The sequence below is a fragment of the Mastigoproctus giganteus genome, chromosome 9 (assembly GCF_048544385.1).
Source record: "Mastigoproctus giganteus isolate SK-2022 chromosome 9, ASM4854438v1, whole genome shotgun sequence".
NCBI classification, from domain to species: domain Eukaryota; kingdom Metazoa; phylum Arthropoda; class Arachnida; order Uropygi; family Thelyphonidae; genus Mastigoproctus; species Mastigoproctus giganteus.
In genome coordinates, this window is record NC_143583.1 from 191,981,867 (window position 1) to 192,001,035 (window position 19,169).

The 19,169-nt window shown below is 37.0% G+C and overlaps 1 protein-coding gene across 1 annotated transcript in view; it reads left to right on the forward strand.

The window, feature by feature from the left end:
* LOC150080979 (protein grainyhead-like) overlaps nucleotides 1-19,169 on the forward strand; it is a 271,124-nt gene that overhangs the window by 148,597 nt on the left and 103,358 nt on the right. Inside the window, exon 9 of the mRNA XM_090380871.1 lies at nucleotides 5,327-5,383. Within this exon, the coding sequence (XP_090236997.1) occupies nucleotides 5,327-5,383 (57 nt within the window). The remainder of the gene's footprint in view (nucleotides 1-5,326; nucleotides 5,384-19,169) is intronic.

Sequence of the window (19,169 nt, forward strand, 5' to 3'; positions counted from 1 at the left end):
GACACAGTAACAAGACAAATACTCGCATAGTTCTCCCTTACCATAGTGAACTCGCAGCACAATTCCGACGTACATTCAAAGATACCGACATCTCCCTCACTTTCTCTACTTATAATAAACTAGGTTCCCTATTTAATTCTTATAAAGAAACATACAAGTATCCCATCAATGATCTCAATAATATAATATATCTCATAAAATGCCAACCAAACTGCGACACCTGTTACATCGGCAGCACTACCACCAAATTCGGTTCCTCCACAACTTCCAACACCCGCGCATACTACCACTTCAACAGTTTCAGGACAGGTCAATCCTGCACTGAGTTAACAACCCATGCTGAAATTATATTTTGTACTAAGGGGATGATTACCAAAAAAGCCGTCCTATACAACCAAATCTACAATGCTATCAAATTCAGCTCTTCACAAAACGATCTACACAATGAACTTCAATACCTTACTGATAAATTCATAGCCAGGAGCTATCCCCCCTCAACTCATTCAACACACAATATCCACCGTTAAAAACAACATTAATAACCCCATCAGACACAGTAACAAGACAAATACTCGCATAGTTCTCCCTTACCATAGTGAACTCGCAGCACAATTCCGACGTACATTCAAAGATACCGACATCTCCCTCACTTTCTCTACTTATAATAAACTAGGTTCCCTATTTAATTCTTATAAAGAAACATACAAGTATCCCATCAATGATCTCAATAATATAATATATCTCATAAAATGCCAACCAAACTGCGACACCTGTTACATCGGCAGCACTACCACCAAATTCGGTTCCTCCACAACTTCCAACACCCGCGCATACTACCACTTCAATAGGCGCCTCCGTAGCCAGGTGGGAAGGAGCAGCAGTGCGTAGCACACTCTTCTTGATTAGACCGGGGTTCGAGCCCGTCACCACCAAATACGGAGGATGCGGAAAGGTCAGGGAATGACCACCGCATATCTCGGAGCAATATGGCCTTAGTTGCTAATGCTCCTAAAAACCAAAATAACAACAAACAACAAACCACTTCAACAGTTTCAGGACAGGTCAATCCTGCACTGAGTTAACAACCCATGCTGAAAACCACAACCACACCCCCCTTATCGACTCTGCCATCATTATTATTAAACTTAGATCGAGCTACAGAATTCTTCAATATGAAGCCCTCACCATCGAATGGTACCGACACCATTCCGATCTCAATATTATTAACGCAAAACTTCCCTTCAACCTCTCACCGGCTTGGAACCTCTCGCAGCTAAAGTTCCCACGTGTCAAAAAGAGCATCACGAGAGTATAGACCAACTTTAAATACAACACGCGCTCACTTCTCTTCCATTTGCCAACTGATGACGGTTCATTTAACGAAAGTCTCTCGCAACGACTATTGGCGCCACCGGTCTTCTCTTTAATTTCATTCTTTCATTCGCGTCCTTCAACCTTTTAAGGACAACCAAGGATTGGAGATCTGCACTTCTACTTCCTTGCGCTCATTTTAAAATTTGTTTAAAAATATTTTTACCCCATTCTTTTTAATGCTTCTTCCAAACTAAATTCAGCCACCATTTACCAATAAATTTATTGCAGATTTATACAAGGTGAGTACCGTTTTTTAGGCATTTGCCATTCAATTTTTTTAGCCCTTTTAGTTTATTTAAAAGAGGGCCAAAGTTCAACCCAAAATCGACACATTTTTCATGATTAAATTCATCAATTAAATTAAATCAATTAAAATCAATTTAGATCAATTAAATTCATGATTTTAATTGCAATTTTAAGTTTAATTTTGATACGTAAGTAGTTACCACATAATTATATATGTACGTAATGCAGAATATTTTATATGTACAAATATTTGAATATTAAATATTTTGACCGATATTTGTCCATCTTTTCACTACCGTTTATTATTGATTAGGAAATATCCTATGGCACCGACCGCAACTTACAAATACATATGTTACCTTATGGGAATGCAGAGCTCGCTTAGTGCAGATTCACTTAGCGCTCTGTTTTTCTGGAACGAATTATCAGCGTTAAGCGGGGGTCACCTGTATAGTGAAATTTTCAACTTCCAAGGACTTGGAACGAATTACAATAAAACAAAAAAAAAATGTGTTATTGGGTTCACATTACGATATTTTCACGATACCTCCATTTATTCCTACAGGATGCAAAGTACATTTCCAAGATTTTTTTAAGTTTGCACCGGCCGGCAAAAACTTATGTAAAGTCGAATTTCCGTAAATCGAGTATTACATAAGTTGGGGAGTTCTTGTAATTTTCTTTTGTTTCTCACTATGGCTGTTCTGGTAAACCAGATGACATTTCCATAGGTAATAACTGGCATTGGTTGAAGAAGGTTGAACCACAGATCGCCTTTTAGATTATTGCTAATGTACATCTTTTTAGGCCCCATCCACATTTATCTACATGGGTTATGCACTGCATATTAACTCATGTAGGCAGTGTCAGTTGATGGCCATCACAGTCACCAATGCTCAGTGTGAGACAAGACGTTGCATGAGTATGTCACCACTAACACCGGACCACTGACATGTAGAAATCTGTTGCCTGGTCTGGTGAATCCAATTTTTAACTCTATCCTGCTGATGGGTGTATCTGTATTTAGAGAAAGCAACATGAATCATGGCACCTGAATGGACTGTTGATGTTCAGCAGGCTGGAAGTGGTGGAAGTGCCTTTCTAAGATCCAAATATATAATATCAAAGTTATTCCCTGCATCCAGTTCTTTTGTGACTGCATCATAGTATCCAATCAAATTGGTCAGGCAAGACTTTCCCTTAACAAAACCATGCTGTGTCCGAGCTATAACTGAATTCTTGTCTAGATGATCCTGCAGTGCTTCTTTGACCAGTGCCTCCATTAATTTTCCTGGAACAGAAGTTAAACTTACAGGTCTATAATTACTTGTGTCAGCCTTTGATCCTCCTTTGTGAATTGGGGTCACATTTTAATATCTCCAGTCTATGGGTACCTCCCCTGAGTCCAAAGAAGCTCTCATAATTATGGCTAAGGGTTTGCTTACTTCCTTTGCTGCCTTCTTTAATATAACTGGAGGGATCTGATCCTCCTCAGGTGCCTTTTTTATGTTTATCCTCAACAATTTCTCCTCCACTTTCCTCTCAGTTATTACAAAATCATCTAGCTCAATGCCAGAGTTTACTTCACCTCACCTCTGGCATTCCCCTTCTTGAATAACTCTTCATGTGTGAATGTAGATGCAAAATACTCATTTAGTTTGTTAGCCACCTGAGCAGGATCATCAGCAGTTGAACCATCAATATCCAGTGGACCAATCTGATTCGTCCCTTTCCTTTTAGAGTTTACATAGGTAAAGAACTTTTTTCTGTTTTTCTTTGCATCCTTTGCCAAGGATTTCTCATAATCTGCTTTTGCCTGCCTAATCTCCTTTGTGACTTCGTTACAGACCAGCTTATATCTATCACAGGCTTCCATGTCACCCATTAATTTATATGTATCTCATGCATTTTTCTTCTCTGCCATGAACCAGCAAAATTCAGATTCGGATACAGCTTCATCCAGCAGCCATACAAGTTACTATGAGGAATTTTTGCCTTTCTACCCTTCTAACAACAAACTTCAGTGACATCATAAACTTTGCTCTGGTCACAATGCTAGGTGAATACCATATGCTATAACAATTCTTGTTCATGGTAATTTCTACTTGCATAATTACATGCAATGTACATTTAGATTTTCAGTCATTGCATATATGGCAGTTAATTAAGTTTAATTACTGTTTTTAATTAATATTCACTAAAGAAGAAGAAGAGAGTCCATGCATTGTTATTCATTTAAGGGCTCTTGTGCCATGTTTGATAATGTCAAACTTTCCCTCTCACAGTATAGAACTTAAGCATCATTCCCCAAAGGGTTTACATAGGTATATATGTATAGGTAAATACATAGAGGAATGGAGGAGTGACCAAAGGTCACTCCTCCATTCCTCTATGTATTCTCTGTTGCTATGAAAGATATTTCTCTCCCCCCCCCAAATATAGCTGAGTTAATTGATCGTGGATAGAGGTGGTAGGGTTTTTTCCCCCTCAGTTGCAGTCAGGCAAACTGACTTGGAGACTCATTGCCATAAATTGTAACATCTGTGAAGCTAAAGCTGTTAGCATTGATTATACATATATGCCTTTCAGTCAGTGAAGCCTATCTGACTGCGTCTGTAATGGAGTATGATTGGGAACTAAATCCAACCTTATTATATAGAGGGAATTAAGTAAGCAAATTCTTTAATTTCTATTAATATTTCTATTTCTATTAACACTGTATTAGTATTAATTATACTCAAAACACAAACACTTGGTTACGAAGGCCTCTGAAAACATTACTACTGCTTTAAAAATCGGAATCAGAATGCTCAGTGACGTCTGTTGTCTCTTCCATCTCCTTCATGAATTCTCTTAAATTTTGGAGGTTTAGGTTCATTGAAGGGTACTGGAGATTCCATCATCACTATCATTCCTTTCTTCAGTTTGCAATTATGCTTGCAATTCAGTCAAATTTTTAGTCATTAGGTCTTCTTTATGCAACCTCCAGCAACTTATTCACATCTTCATTTTCTATGTTCAGGTTAAGGTGTTTCACCACATAAAATTTCCTTTGGGACATTTTTTTTCTTTGGAAATCTTTTTGGTCATGCACAAAGTGTGGGAAAAGTTTTCTCCAACAATCTTTCATTGTGGATTGCTTGATATCTTTCTTGTTTGCACTAATGTTTCTCATGGCTGTAAAAGTGTTATACTCCCTTCCAAAACTGTATAAGAATTATTGCCTCCTTCTTGTCAGTCATAGCAGTAGTCTGGGTCATCATTTTTATCAAATAATACTGCTTAAAGGTGAAAATTGCTGATTGATCATCCACAGACTTTTCGTTTTCACTCCACCAGTTCTGAAGGAACTCTCACTTTATTTTCTCTTTTCAATCAACTGAATCTCATGCCAAAAAATATCTCTACAAGTTATCGTTCCATTAAAACCTAAAACCCTGAAAACTGCAAATGCACAAGCAGAGCACCAGTGTGCTTGAGACTGCTGAAACAATACAGAAAGAAACTAAAACCCTTTGTTTTAGATTCAGTTTCTAATTTATAAGGTACATTAGCTTCTAATTTCATGAATGAATAAATAAATGTTCTGTTTGTGTACTCCATTCCATACTGTTTGTCCAATATGCTACAGATTCTAAACAATATCTTTAATTTGCATTTTGTGTTTATTTGGTTTTTAATTTGATTATTATTTTTTTAAATCTAGATAAATATTTCTGTACATTGCCTCAGTACTGACTTCAGTAACCAGAAAGGAGTTAGAGTAAGTATTTCTGTAAGCTTTGAATTTTATTGTTTCTATAGAAACGTTTTTTTTGCAGAAGCAGACTCATAACCCCAGCTGCCTTTTGGCAATTGGGGGTTAGTTATGAGTCTGCTCCTGCTTTTTTCTCTCAGCAATTTTGCATTGATACTAACCATCTAAAAACAATATACTGAAAGTAAAAAAATAATAAAAATAATTCAATGCAGAATGCTAATGCAGTTTATTTAGGATTAATGCTCCCACTAGATTCACAAGTTGTTTTATGGTTTATTCTCCTAGTTTCAGGCTACCATTTTGACCTTCTCATATTCACATAAAAACTCAAAAAAAACTATCTGTACTTTAAATAAATCATTTTGTGGAGCATAATTTATAGTATTAGTAGTAGTGGCAAATGATGCAGGAAAGCAAGCTTATACTGCATCAGCTAGGTGGGGGGTTAGTTCCAGTGATCAGCCACCCTCTGGCTGAAGGTAAATTTCTGCACAAACAATCTGTAATCATCCTTCCTCAATTTCAATTTATATCCCCTCAATTTCTTCAATATGAATTTATACACTCTCATGTGTAGTCTGAATAAGAGGAAGGATTCCATCAGCATTAAACTTACTCGGTCTATTCAAGGTCTTAAACACCTCAGTCAGATCTCCTTGCAGGTGTCTAGTCTCCAGAATGCTGAAATTTGGAGACTTGAAACCTTTTTTTGATAAGAGCACCCATTTGCTCCCCTCACCAATCTTGTTGCTCTTTTCTGCACCCATTCCAACAGATCCATGTCCTCTCTAAAATGAGCCTTTCAGACCTGTATGCAGGACCCAAGGTGTGACCTAACCATTGCCTTATACAATGGGTTGATCACATCCTTATCCCTGCTGGCAGAATTTCTGTATATCTTTGACAAAATCCCATGAGCTGTCCTGGCAGACAGTCTGCATTGTTCAGAGAACTTCATATCTGGCCTAGGCGCCTCCGTAGCCAGGTGGGAAGGAGCAGCAGTGCGTAGCACACGCTTCTTGATTAGACCGGGGTTCGAGCCCGTCACCACCAAATACGGAGGATGCGGAAAGGTCAGGGAATGACCACCGCATACCCCGGAGCAATATGGCCCTAGTTGCTAATGCTCCTAAAAACCAACATAACAACAATAACATAACATATCTGGCCGCACAATTACCCCCAAGTCTGTTTTCATTCTCCACTGAGCTGAGTGTGGTACCACACAGCTGGGACATTAATCTGGAATTACATCTCCTCATATAAAGTACATTGCATTTATCAATATTAAACTTCAAGTGCCACTTCTCAGCCTGTCTGCCTAATTTGTTTAGATCTTGTTGAAGTGGCATACCCTGATTACTGTGATTAACTATCCTGCCAGCCTCATATGGTTTGCAAAGTTAGACATTAAACATGATACCTTCATCAATATTTAATAAATATAAACTACAATGGCCCCAGCACTGAACCCGTGGGGACACTGATAATAATATTAATCTAAGAAGAGCAATGCCCACCAAAAACCATTCTATGTCTCTCCCAGTCATCCTTCTCTTTATCCATAGCAGCAGCTTGCCCTTAATGCCATACTGCTCCCTTTTCTATAGCAGTCTTTTATGTGTAAAAGCTTTTCTGAAATCTAAGTGCATGATGTCAAAATTGTTGTTTGCATCCAGTTCCTTTGCTACTCTTTCATAATTTCCAATAAAATTGGTCAGCAAAGATTGCCTCTTAACAAATCCATGCTGTGACTGAAGTATAACTTAACTATTTCATATCTAGATGATCCTGCATTACTTCTTTAACTAGAGATTCATGGAACAGAAGTCAAGCTAACAGGTATTTATTATATTTAAATACATGTTGAAAGCACTATTAAAAAGGGCAGTGTGGTAACAAATCCACTAAATACTCACCTCTCATTTTAAAAATATCTGCGATGGGTCAAATTTTCGTTTATTTGATTTTCTTGCAGATCCTTCTACTTTACAGTTCCTCTTCAGCAACCCACAGTAGTCAGCCAACATGTTGACATTCCCCTGGTACATCATTTGCATGTCTTTAATATACTGGCAAAACCTCATCCTGTTCTTCACTAACACTTCCTAGATTTTCTGGGAAGTTGATGTGAAAGTGTAAAAATGTACCTTGATGCTCATGTTGCAGCCCAGCTTCTTGAAGTTTTGCAAACATATTTTCAACTATATTCTTTTAGTCTGGATCCTAATTGTCCCCTAAGAAGTTCCCAACAACAGACCTGAAGTTAATCCAGCCTGTTTTTATGTTTTATTTATAGTTCTCTCAAAATATTGTTTCCTCATTAGTTTGCGTATATGAGGTCCAACAAAAATGCCTTGTTTTAGCTTCTCTTGGGTGATAAATGGGAATTTAGTACAAAGGTAGTTGAAGCAGGGACTTTCTGGAGGTAAAGCTTTCACAAACTGTTTCATCAAACCCAAATTTGATGCGCAAGGGTGGAAGGAAGACAAATTGGGTCTACCAGTGGTTTATGAACTAGGTTCTTTGATCCAGGCAACAAAGTGCCCCTCTTTGTCCAGATATCTTGACATCCCAGTGCTTACTCCTTGCCCGACTATCCAACTCACACAAAAAGCAAGGAATTTTTGTGTAACTAGATTGCTGTCCATGTAACATGCCTATCACTTTAAAATTAGCACAGACCAACCAATCATGTTCATACTTAATATTTGTCAACAACTTCTAAAAGTTCTCGTATGTTTTTTTTAAATACACAGCATAAGCTACTTGAATTTACCCATATTTATTTCCATTGTGGAGCATCACACCTTTGAGACTCCTCTTTCATGAGTCAATAAAAAGTCTCCACTGTGTAGGATTGTAACTACTTCCTAGATAGTTCATTAAGTCATTTATATTACTGTAAAAAAACATACAATCGTCCCCAGAAAAGAGTAGTAGACTAGTCCTTGTTCTCTGTGTCTGTACCACCAGAAAAACATTCCATGTGCTTTCTAGCACATGGAATGTTTTGACTAAAGATATTTTGACTAAAGTCTAGAACAAAGGAATTCTGCAAATTCCATTGGTAAATTTAAATCTCTTACCAGATCATTGAGTTCATGCTGTGAACAGTTGAGGGCTGGACTCAATGTCTCCATTTGTGTAGACTCCACTTTCAGCACTCTCTGCTGCTACATTCTCCAGTATAAATGGAGGGCATGGAATTGGCAGGATAACCTGCCAATTCCATGGATTGGTCTAATGGCAGATGGAACATTAGGATACAAAAGTAACAGTTATTGTGGTGGTTTGTAGCCTCCCATCAAATAAAAATGGGAATTGCAAAAGGCATAGCTTTCAATTTTACCATTTTTTCACAATCTCACTGCTTTAACACAGGTTTGATAACTTTTAAATGCATGCCATTTTTGTTTCAGCACTTTTAACCATCTGATTGAGCCTTATACACTCAGTCAGATTTTATCTGACAAGGACGATATCTGCAAGTTTTAAATTTTAAAAAATTGCAAAACTTTATACACATATATAAATTATTTTTTATTTTTTTTTTATATTAGATAGTATGAACCAGAGCTGTAATGCTCAATACATTCTACATTGATATCAATATTTGTAAAATAATAAGAGTAGTTTACCTCAATATAGAACGTAGAACACTTCCGTATGATACTCTCCAGAAATTAAAATGAAAAAGTCGAAAATCTTACATTAGAGTAACAAATAATTAAAAATAAGAAAATTAATTAAAAGAATTTAAAGAAAAAATTGCAAAACGATTTTCCTTCCTGAAGCTGACAACACTTTTCGACCGTATGTCGTGATCACAGGAATGAAAATTACTGAATAGGGGTGAGCATGAAACTTAAATAGGGATTATTTGTCTTTGCACGTCAAAGCCCACGAATTGGAGATCAGATATGGCCGATGAACATTAACAGAATTCTCGTGTAATTTAATTTCTACGGTTTCTGCAATTAATAGTCGCGTATAATTACATTGGACACTAAGTATTTTGGCCTCGTTAAATAAAAAAGTATGTTTTTTGTTAACGGCGTGAAAGGCTAATTCTTACGCTGCTGAACAAGAAGCACAAACTGAGGCCGCATATTCATTAACACAAATTCACTTTCTGATTCAAAATGTTTGCATTGACAAAGCAGGATAATTTCTCCAACCCTCGATTGCCATCTGTAAGCTACAAGCTGCCCATTGTGGCCCGAACACATGACCGATCTTTATAGTTTCTGCATCAAGTTCTTTAGCAGTCATCTTTAATTTGCGCTGGTTTTTTGGAGTTTGGTGATACAGTTTTTTTTTTTTTTAATTATTGCCTGTATGCCATTATATTTTAGAACATTTTCTGCACAGTCAGAGCCTTGATGAAGTTTAAAAATCTGCCAACATTTCGTCTTCATAAAGTTTATATAATATCTTAGTTGCCTCAATCCCCCTTCCCCTCTACGTTGCTACTCTCACTAGTTCTTTGAATACAGTGCAAAATGTCGGAACCACAAGAATATTCTGCTACTGCGACCATGTAAACATAGACAGGAGACATTTACTGGAAGGCAAGGATCACTCACTTCTCCGAAAAACATATGACTTCTTGTAGGAGTAAAGGGGAACTACAACACAGGTTGACCAGAGGGTATAATCCGTGTCGAGAATCTTCTTAAACCTCTGACTGGCTATGGAAAGCATATTGACTAGTGCGACTTCTCGGTGTGTGACTGCAGAGGTTTTATGGACACCATTAACATTGTGAAATGGTAATCCCTTTCACCCTTAACTCTCGCTTTCTAATTACCTAAATTGTCTAAAGGCCAGAGGTAAGAATAATGCATACAAAGTTGTCTCTCCTAACCCGTTCATTACATGGAAATTTTTTTCGTTCACAGGAAACTATTTTAAGTGTAATTACCAAGGGGGAATCAAAAAAATTTGCTATAAAGAGTTCGTTAAACAGAGGTCCGACTGTAATTAAATCAAAAATTAAGCAATTTTAAAATTCATAACCGATCGATTGCGGCATTAAAATGCTGGGAATGGGGCCCCACTTGCCCCATTCCCAGCATTTTACTGGGAATGGGGCAAGCGGGCTTTCGGCTCTAGATACTCAATAATTGCATTCAGGATTTCATTTGTAAAATAAATTATCATCTCAACAATGAGCTCGCAAATTTTCAAAAAAAAAAATAACAATGGGCTCTTGCGAGCCCACTATAACTCACCACTGTGTATATACATGTGTGGCCAAAGATGAAAATGCCAAGTTTCTGTAGGAAACAATAGGTTGAATAGGAAATCCAGTCTTGTGTAATTTTCCATGACAGAAAAGGGCAGGAATATTGTATGTTCTGGCCTTCAATTCCTTTAACTGAGCCATAGTAATGTAGTCGTTTTTTTGATACATGGTTGACATTTTATTGTATTGCTTGACCAAATTGGTAAATAGTGCTGGGTTTACTTCAAGATAAATGGAGATATCTGAAACAACTGAATCTAACTTATTAATATAATCAGGTTTATCGAGTATTACCACTGTATCTCCTTTATCTGCCTTCTGTATAATAATGTCTTTATTTTCCCGAAGTTCACGTAAAGCTGAACTGCCATCTGTATTCAATTTAGGAAATCGTCTTTCTTTTGTTATTCACCACTTGGTTAACTTGTTGAATAAATAAATCTTTTTGTGGAACATTACGAAGTCCAAATTCAATATGAATTATACACTGTTCTTTAGGTTGTTTTCAAGGTGGTAAATTATAATTTAATCCTTTGGATAAAAGTGAAATCGGGTCCTGCGATAGCATATACGAGGAAAGATTTGTAACCTGTTGATATGTCGGTTCGTTGAATGCTGGGCGAGGGGGTGTTCGTGAACTAGCTGACTTATTCTGGGGTAGCATGTTGTGTGTATGGGGGGGGGGTCACCCAACTTGTATGCACTTGGTCTCAAGCCTGGGACAATGTGTTAGAATTCGTATGAATGTGTCTTGACCCTCCCGACAATGTTTGTAATTTGTTAACATGCCTTTTTTTATTTCTGAGGCCTGTGCCTTTTGCGCCGTTAATGAAAAATATACTTTTTTATTTAACAAGGCCAAAATACTTCATGTCCAACGTAATTATATATGATTATCAATTGCAGAAACCGTAGAAATTAAGTTACACGAGAATTCTGTTAATGTTTGTCAGCCATATCTGATCTCCGATTCGTGGGCTTTTACGTGCATGCACGAAGACAAATAATCCCTATTTAAGTTTCGTGCTCATTCCTATTCGATAATTTTCATTCCTGTGATCACGACATACGGTCGAAAAGCGTTGTCAGCTTCAGGAAGGAAAATCGTTTTGCAATTTTTTCATTAAATTCTTTTAATTAATTTTCTTATTTTTAATTGCATTAAATTGATTTTTAATTATTTGTTACTCTGATGCAAGATTTTTGATTTTTTCATTTTAATTTCTGGAGAGTATCATACGGAAGTGTTCTACGTATTATATTGAGGTAAACTTCTCTTATTTTTTTTATATGCATCGTGTAAATTTCAGTTTTTTTACTTGATTTTTTTTATCTAAATTTACTTATTTTTTTAGCTATTTTTAAATATTGATAGTGCAACATAATTTAATATATTTTGATATTGGACTTGGTGCATCATGGTCTTAGTTGCCATAAAAACCAAACCAAACCATGTCTTAGATTTTATGTGCTTTTTAACTAAGAGCATTATTCCCCATCTTGTTTTATCTGTCCTTTCTCTATGCATTGTACTCCCCATATTCAAATTCTGAATCCCTTATATCTGAGTGACACTGTCTCATATATCCCTACAATGTCTGCATTTGATGATTTATCAGTACTTGAAATTCATCAGATTTATTTGCTATTTATTTATTTGCCTGTATATAATTGACAAGACACGATGAGCTACTCTTGCAGCCCGTCTGCATTGCTCAGAGAACTTCATATCTGCCTGCACAATTACCCTCAGGTCCTTTTCATTCTCTACCACTGTCAGTGTAGTACCACAGAGTTGATACGTTGCTCTGGGGTTGCTGTTTCCCATATGTAGTACTTTTCATTTGTCAATGTTAAACTTCATTTGTCACCTCTCAGCCCATCTGTTCAACCTTTCCAGATCCTGTTGCAGCAGCATACTGTCAGTAGTGCCCTTAACAACCCTGCCAACTTTGTATCGTCTGCAAACTTGGACATTAAGTTTGATGTACCATCATCAATATCATTTATAAATACAGAAAACAACAATGGACCCAACACTGAACCCTGAGGGACTCCACTAATAACATTAGTCCACGATGAGCAGTGTCCATTGATTACCACTCTCTGTCTTCTCCCCCTCAACCATCCCTTTATTCATAGCAGCAATTTGCCTCCAATGCCACACTGCTCCAATTTGTGCAGCAGTCTTCCATGTGCAACAGTATCAAAAGCCTTTCTAAGATCCAAATATATAATATCAAAGTTATTCACTGCATCCAGTTCTTTAGTGACTGCATCATAGTATCGAATCAAATTGGTCAGGCAAGACTTTCCCTTAACAAAAACCATGCTGTGTCCGAGCTGTAACTGAAGTCTTGTCTAGATGATCCTGCAGTGTTTCTTTAACCAGTGCCTCCATTAATTTTCCTGGAACAGAAGCTAAACTCACAGGTCTATAATTACTTGTGTCAGTCTTTGCGAATTGGGGTCACATTTTCACATCTCCAGTCATGGGTACCTCCCCTGAGTCCAAAGAAGCTCTCATAATTATGGCTAAGGGTTTGTTTACTTCCTTTGCTGCCTCCTTTATTTTATGTTTATCCTCAACAATTTCTCCTCCACTTTCCTCTCAGTTATTAAAAAATCATCTAGCTCACTGCCAGAGTCTGCTATAGGTTGTATTACAGAAAATATTCCTTTTATGACATTAAATTGCTACTTATTATCAGGAGGGAATGATATTGTCTTATCAGAATTACAGTAAATATATAGTTTACCACTGGAATCTGTAATGATTTTCTTGAGATTTTATTACATTATAAAGGATTTTATTGCCTTTGAAAAAGTTAACAATAATCACAACTTATGTTTATCCACACATACATCGCTAACAAATTGCCACTTCTGTTGTTATTTACAGGATCAAAATTGACCAGGACTTTTCTTTGATTTTTTTTTTTTAATTTCTTGAAAGTAATTGTCTGGTTTATGTTTCAATAAATGAGAAGGCTGGACTGCTTTTGTTGAGCATTGTAAGGTGAAAAAAAAACCTCCAAATGTGAAAGGTAATTTATTTTCTTTTATCTGTGTGTTGTAGTTTTAAAATATGAAGGATGCCATGAAAGGGCATTTAGATGAATAAAACCAGTGAAAATCACTGTTTTTGAAATACTGAACAGCAAACCATTTTCACTTTCTGCTGTAATGCATGGAAAAGGTGCGATGTTTATAATCTAAAAATTTGTTTCCATGGGAGCATTATTTACAAATAAATAATGCATTGATATGTGTATACTATTCAGCCAGTGATGAATTCCGGTGCTAAAGGTTTGTGTATTTTTCATTTGATATTTCATCCTTAAAAATTTTGGATAAAAAGAATGGGTCAGTACTTAAGTGATGCTGTTGTGGAAAAATGTAGTAGAAAGATCATTACATTAGAAATGAAGTAGCACTTAGAGTGGGCTATTGTAGTCTTAAATTGGACTCAACTCACAGTTGTGCAAGCAATTCTTAAGGAACAGATAAGAATCAGTGCTGAAATTAAAAGTGCAGCCTCACTGCAATCAACAATTATAAGATATATGCAGAACTTGTATCTGAGATGGAAAGACTTGATTTTTTTTAATTCAAGCCCAAACATAATGCCACATACCTTTAAATCTTTTTGACGCATTGAAAGACCAGCATGGAATGGGATCTGTGAGTGAAAGTTTCACTGAAAGTAAGATGGTTTTTGTTTCAAAATTAGATATGGCTTACACAACATCTAGTTACAAGGTTAAGTGCAAACTGATTTTCACAAGAGACTGGTAGAAATAATTTTTGAGAGGGGAGGCTATTCTTCCGGATAAGTCTTCAGTGCTGGTGAGACTGCTTTTTTAGAAGAAGATGCTTTCAAGTACCTACATCAGCAAGGAAGAAAAATCAATGCCTTGTTTTAAACCAAAAAAAAGGACTTTTGCTCAGTTTCTTGGGAGCCTTGATTTAAAGCTGAAACACTCACATTTTTATCATGCTGAAAACCAAGAGCACTCAAGAGTTTGATAAAGGGAGACATCTTGTTGTCTATAAATCCAATCTAAGAGTCTGGATAATTGAGTTCCTTTTGAGGATAGCTTTTCAAAGATTTCTTTTTTGCAGCTTCTTGGAGTTATTGTCAGCACAACAACCTGCTGTTTAAAACATTGTTATTCCTGATTAATGCTCTGGAGGTGATGTTACCTTTCTGATGCAGAGTCTAACATCAAGGTTGTCTTCTTCTCTCCAGTCCAACATTCCATTGTTCCAGGACCAAGAGTGAGTGCTTCTTTTAATCTTTTAAGGCATATTACCCCAGAAGAACTCTTGCCCAAAGGCAATCAAAACAACATATAAGATTAGAACACTGGAACAATTTTGAAAATGATTCATTTTGGATGCACTTAAGAATTTTGGAATCTTGGAAAGAGATGAAGAATCTTTCCTCATTGGTTCCTGGGGAAAATTGTGGACAGAAATTGTTTCTGATTTCTTGGGATTTAAAGACCAAATAGGAAAATTGCTGCTGATGTTCTAATCACTACAGTTACAAGCAGTGGTGAGCTCTAGTGGGCTCGCGAGAGCCCATTGTTATTTTTTTTGAAAATTTGCAAGCCCATTGTTGAGATGATCATTTATTTTACAAATGAAATTCTGGATGCAATTATTGAATATCCAGAGCTGAAACTACGGTGGGGCAAGCGGGGCCCCATTCCCAGCATTTTAATGGCGCAATTGATCAGTTATGTATTTTAAAATTGCTTCATTTTTGATTTAATTGCAGTCGGACCTCTGTTTCACGAACTTCTTTATAGCAAATTTTTTTGATTCCCCTTGGTAATTACATTTAAAATAGTTTCTGTTGAACGAAGAAAATTTCCATGTAATGAATGGATTAGGAGAGACAACTTTGTATGCATTGTTCTCACCTCTGGCCTTAGGCAATTTAGGTAATTAGCAAGTGTGAATTAAGGGTGAAAGGGATTGCCTTTTCACAATGTTAGTACTGTCCATAAAACCTATGCAGTCACATACCGAGAAATGATGCTAGTCAGTATGCTTTCCATAGCCAGTCAGAGGTTAAGAAGATTCTCGACACGGATTATAGCCTCTGGTTAACCTCTGTTGTGGTTCCCCTTTACTCCGAAAAATGGGCATATGTTTTTCGGAGAAGTGAGTGATCCATGCCTTCCAGTAAATTTCTCCTGTGTATTTACATGGTCAGAGTAGCTGAATATCTGTGTGATTCCGACATTTTGCACTATATTCAAAGAACTAGTGAGAGTAACAATGTAGAGAGGGTGGGGGATTGAGGCAACAAAGATATTATACTGTATAAACTTTATGAAGATGAATTGTTGGCAGATTTTGAAATTTTGTTGAGCCTTTCACTGTGTAGAAAATGTTCTAAAATATAATGGCATACAGGCAATAATAATAATAGAAAAAAAAATGTATTACCAATCTCCAAAAAACTAGCGCGAGTTAAGGATGATTGCTAAAGAACTTGATGTGGAAACTATAAAGATCAGTCATGTGTTCGGGTCACGATGAGCAACTTTTAGCTTGCGGACGGCAAATTGTGGGTTGGAGGAATTATCTCACTTTGTGCAAACATATTAGCATTAGCATTAGTAGAGGCATATGATGCAAGAAAGCAAGCTTATGCAGCATCAGCCAGAAAAAAAAAAAAAAAAACACCTTCCACTTCACCCCTCTGTTCGTTCGAAATACCTGTCCAGCTGAGCCTTAAATTTATTTAAGCAATCAACTTCCACAACAAGCGATGGAAGTCTGTTCCACCAACCAACTACCCGCTGGCTAAAGGCAAATTTCTGGACATCTATCCTACATCTGTCTTTTCTCAATTTGAATATATGCCCTCTCAGGCGATTATTCTGAGCAATAGGCAGAATCCCATTAGCATTGAGCATGCTTAAACCATTCAAGGCTTAATACACCTCTATCAGATCACCTCGCTGGTGCCTAGTCTGCAGATACTGTAATTTGCAAAACTTAAGTCTTTCTTCGTAAGAGCAACCCTTTGTTCCATTCACTAACCTTGTTGCCTTTCTCTGTACACCCTTCTTCAGCAGCTCTACATCCTTCTTGAAATGAGGCCTCCAGACTTGTATACAGTACTCAAGGTGTGGCCTGACCATTGTCTTATACAAGGGAATAATCACCTCCTTATCCCTGCTAGAAAAATTCCTGTATATCATTGATAAGACACCATGAGCTACTCTTGCAGCCCGTCTGCACTGATCAGAGAACTTCATATCTGCCTGCACAATTACCCCCAGGTCCTTTTCATTCTCTACCACTGTCAGTGTAGCACCACAGAGTTGATACGTTGCTCTGGGGTTGCTGTTTCCCATATGGAGTACTTTACATTTGTCAATGTTAAACTTCATTTGCCACCTCTCAGCCCATCTGCTCAACCTTTCCAGATCCTGTTGCAGCAGCATAGTGTCAGTAGTGTCCGTAACAACCCTGCCAACTTTTGTATCGTCTGCAAACTTGGACATTAAGCTTGATATCCCATCATCAATATTATTTATAAATACAGTAAACAATAATGGACCCAACACTGAACCCTGAGGGACTCCACTGATAACATTAGTTCACAATGAGCAGTGTCTGTTGATTACCACTCTCTGTCTTCTCCCCCTCAACCACCCCTTTATCCATAGCAGCAATTTGCCTCGAATGCCACACTGCTCCATTTGGGCAGCAGTCTTCCATGTGCAACAGTATCAAAAGCCTTTCTAAGATCCAAATATATAATATCAAATTTATTCCTTGCATCCAATTCTTTTGTGATTACATCATAGTATCCAATCAAATTGGTCAGGCAAGACCTTCCCTTAACAAAACCATGCTGTGTCTGAGCTACAACTGAATTCTTGTCCAGATGATCCTGCAGTGCTTCTTTAACCAGTGCTTCTATTAATTTTCCTGGAACAGAAGTTAAACTCACAGGTCTATAATTACTTGTGTCAGACTTTGATCCTCCTTTGTGAATTGGGATCACATTTGCACATCTCCAGTCTATGGGTACCTCCCCTGAGTCCAAGGAAGTTTTGATAATTATGGCTAATGGTTTGCTTACTTCCTTTGCTGCCTCCTTTAATATAACTGGATAGATCCCATCCACCCCATGTGCCTTTCTTGTGTTTATCTTCAACAATTTTTCCTCCACTTTACTCTCAGTTATTACAAGATTATCTAGCTTACTGCCAGAGTTGAATACACCTCTGGCATTCCCCTCGCTGAATAACTCCTCATGTGTGAATGTCGATGCAAAATATTTATTTAGTTTGTTAGCTACCTGAGCAGGATCATCAACAGTTGAACCATCGATATCAAGTGGACCAATCTGATTCATCCCCTTCCTTCTAGAGTTTACATAAGAAAAGAACTCTTTGCTGTTTTTTTTTTGCATCCCTTGCCAAAGATTTCTTGTAATCTGCCTTCACCTGCCTAACCTCCTTTGTAACTTGGTTACAGATCAACGTATATCTATCATAGACTTCCGTGTCACGTGTTAATTTATATGTATCCCAAGCATTTTTCTTCTCTGCCATATGTCTCATTGGTTCATCTGACATCCATGTAGGCCTAAACCTTGAACAATATTTCTTTAGTACGTAAAGCCTAGTAGCTTCCAAGATAAGTTCTTTGAATGCTTCCCATTTTGAATTTGCTGTTGGTAACATCATCAGTTGGGCCCACTGTATAGAATTTAAATACTGTCTCAGATCACCGTAGTCGCCTTTACGAAAGTAATAACTCTTCCCTTTACCCCTGATGGTAGTTACCTCTTTGAGCAAATCCTACTTCAGCACACTGTGATCACTGCCACCTAGTGGTTCCTCTATCTGCAGATTCTTAATGCATGAAGAATCACTACTGATAATCAAATCAAGAGTATTACTCCCTCTAGTTTCCTCCAGAACATGCTGATGTAGAAAACAATCATGCAATAAATTCATAAAAGCCTTGCTAGTGTGTGAGTGACCAACCCACAAATTCCAGTCAATATCTGGGAAATTAAAATCCCCCATTATAAGACTCTGATTTACTGGCTCAGAATCAGAAGTTAAATATTCTGGATTATTAAATCGACTTTTAAATTTAGAATTTCTTAACCATTTAGCACTAACGATCAACATCCTGCAGGGACTCTCTTATCATTCAGAAGCTTTACAGAATGGCAATGGTAAAAGCATATAAATTAATAATTCGAACCATCAATGCTATTGCTAATTTTAAAAATTCTGAAGGAAATTAGGAAGCTAAGATTGAGAGCATGTTGAAGTGGAAAGAATTTGAAGGAATCAAAATCAAAAGTAGAAAAATTACCTAGTGACAAATTATTAATTGCATTGTTTTATCCTTAAAGGATAATTATTAATGCAACAGGGTGATTTTAAATTAAATAAAGAAAATAACGATACCATTGAAAGAAATTTTAAACATATGCTACTGGAAATCGTGGAATGTGAAAGAACTTTCATCTTGGTGGCAAGACGG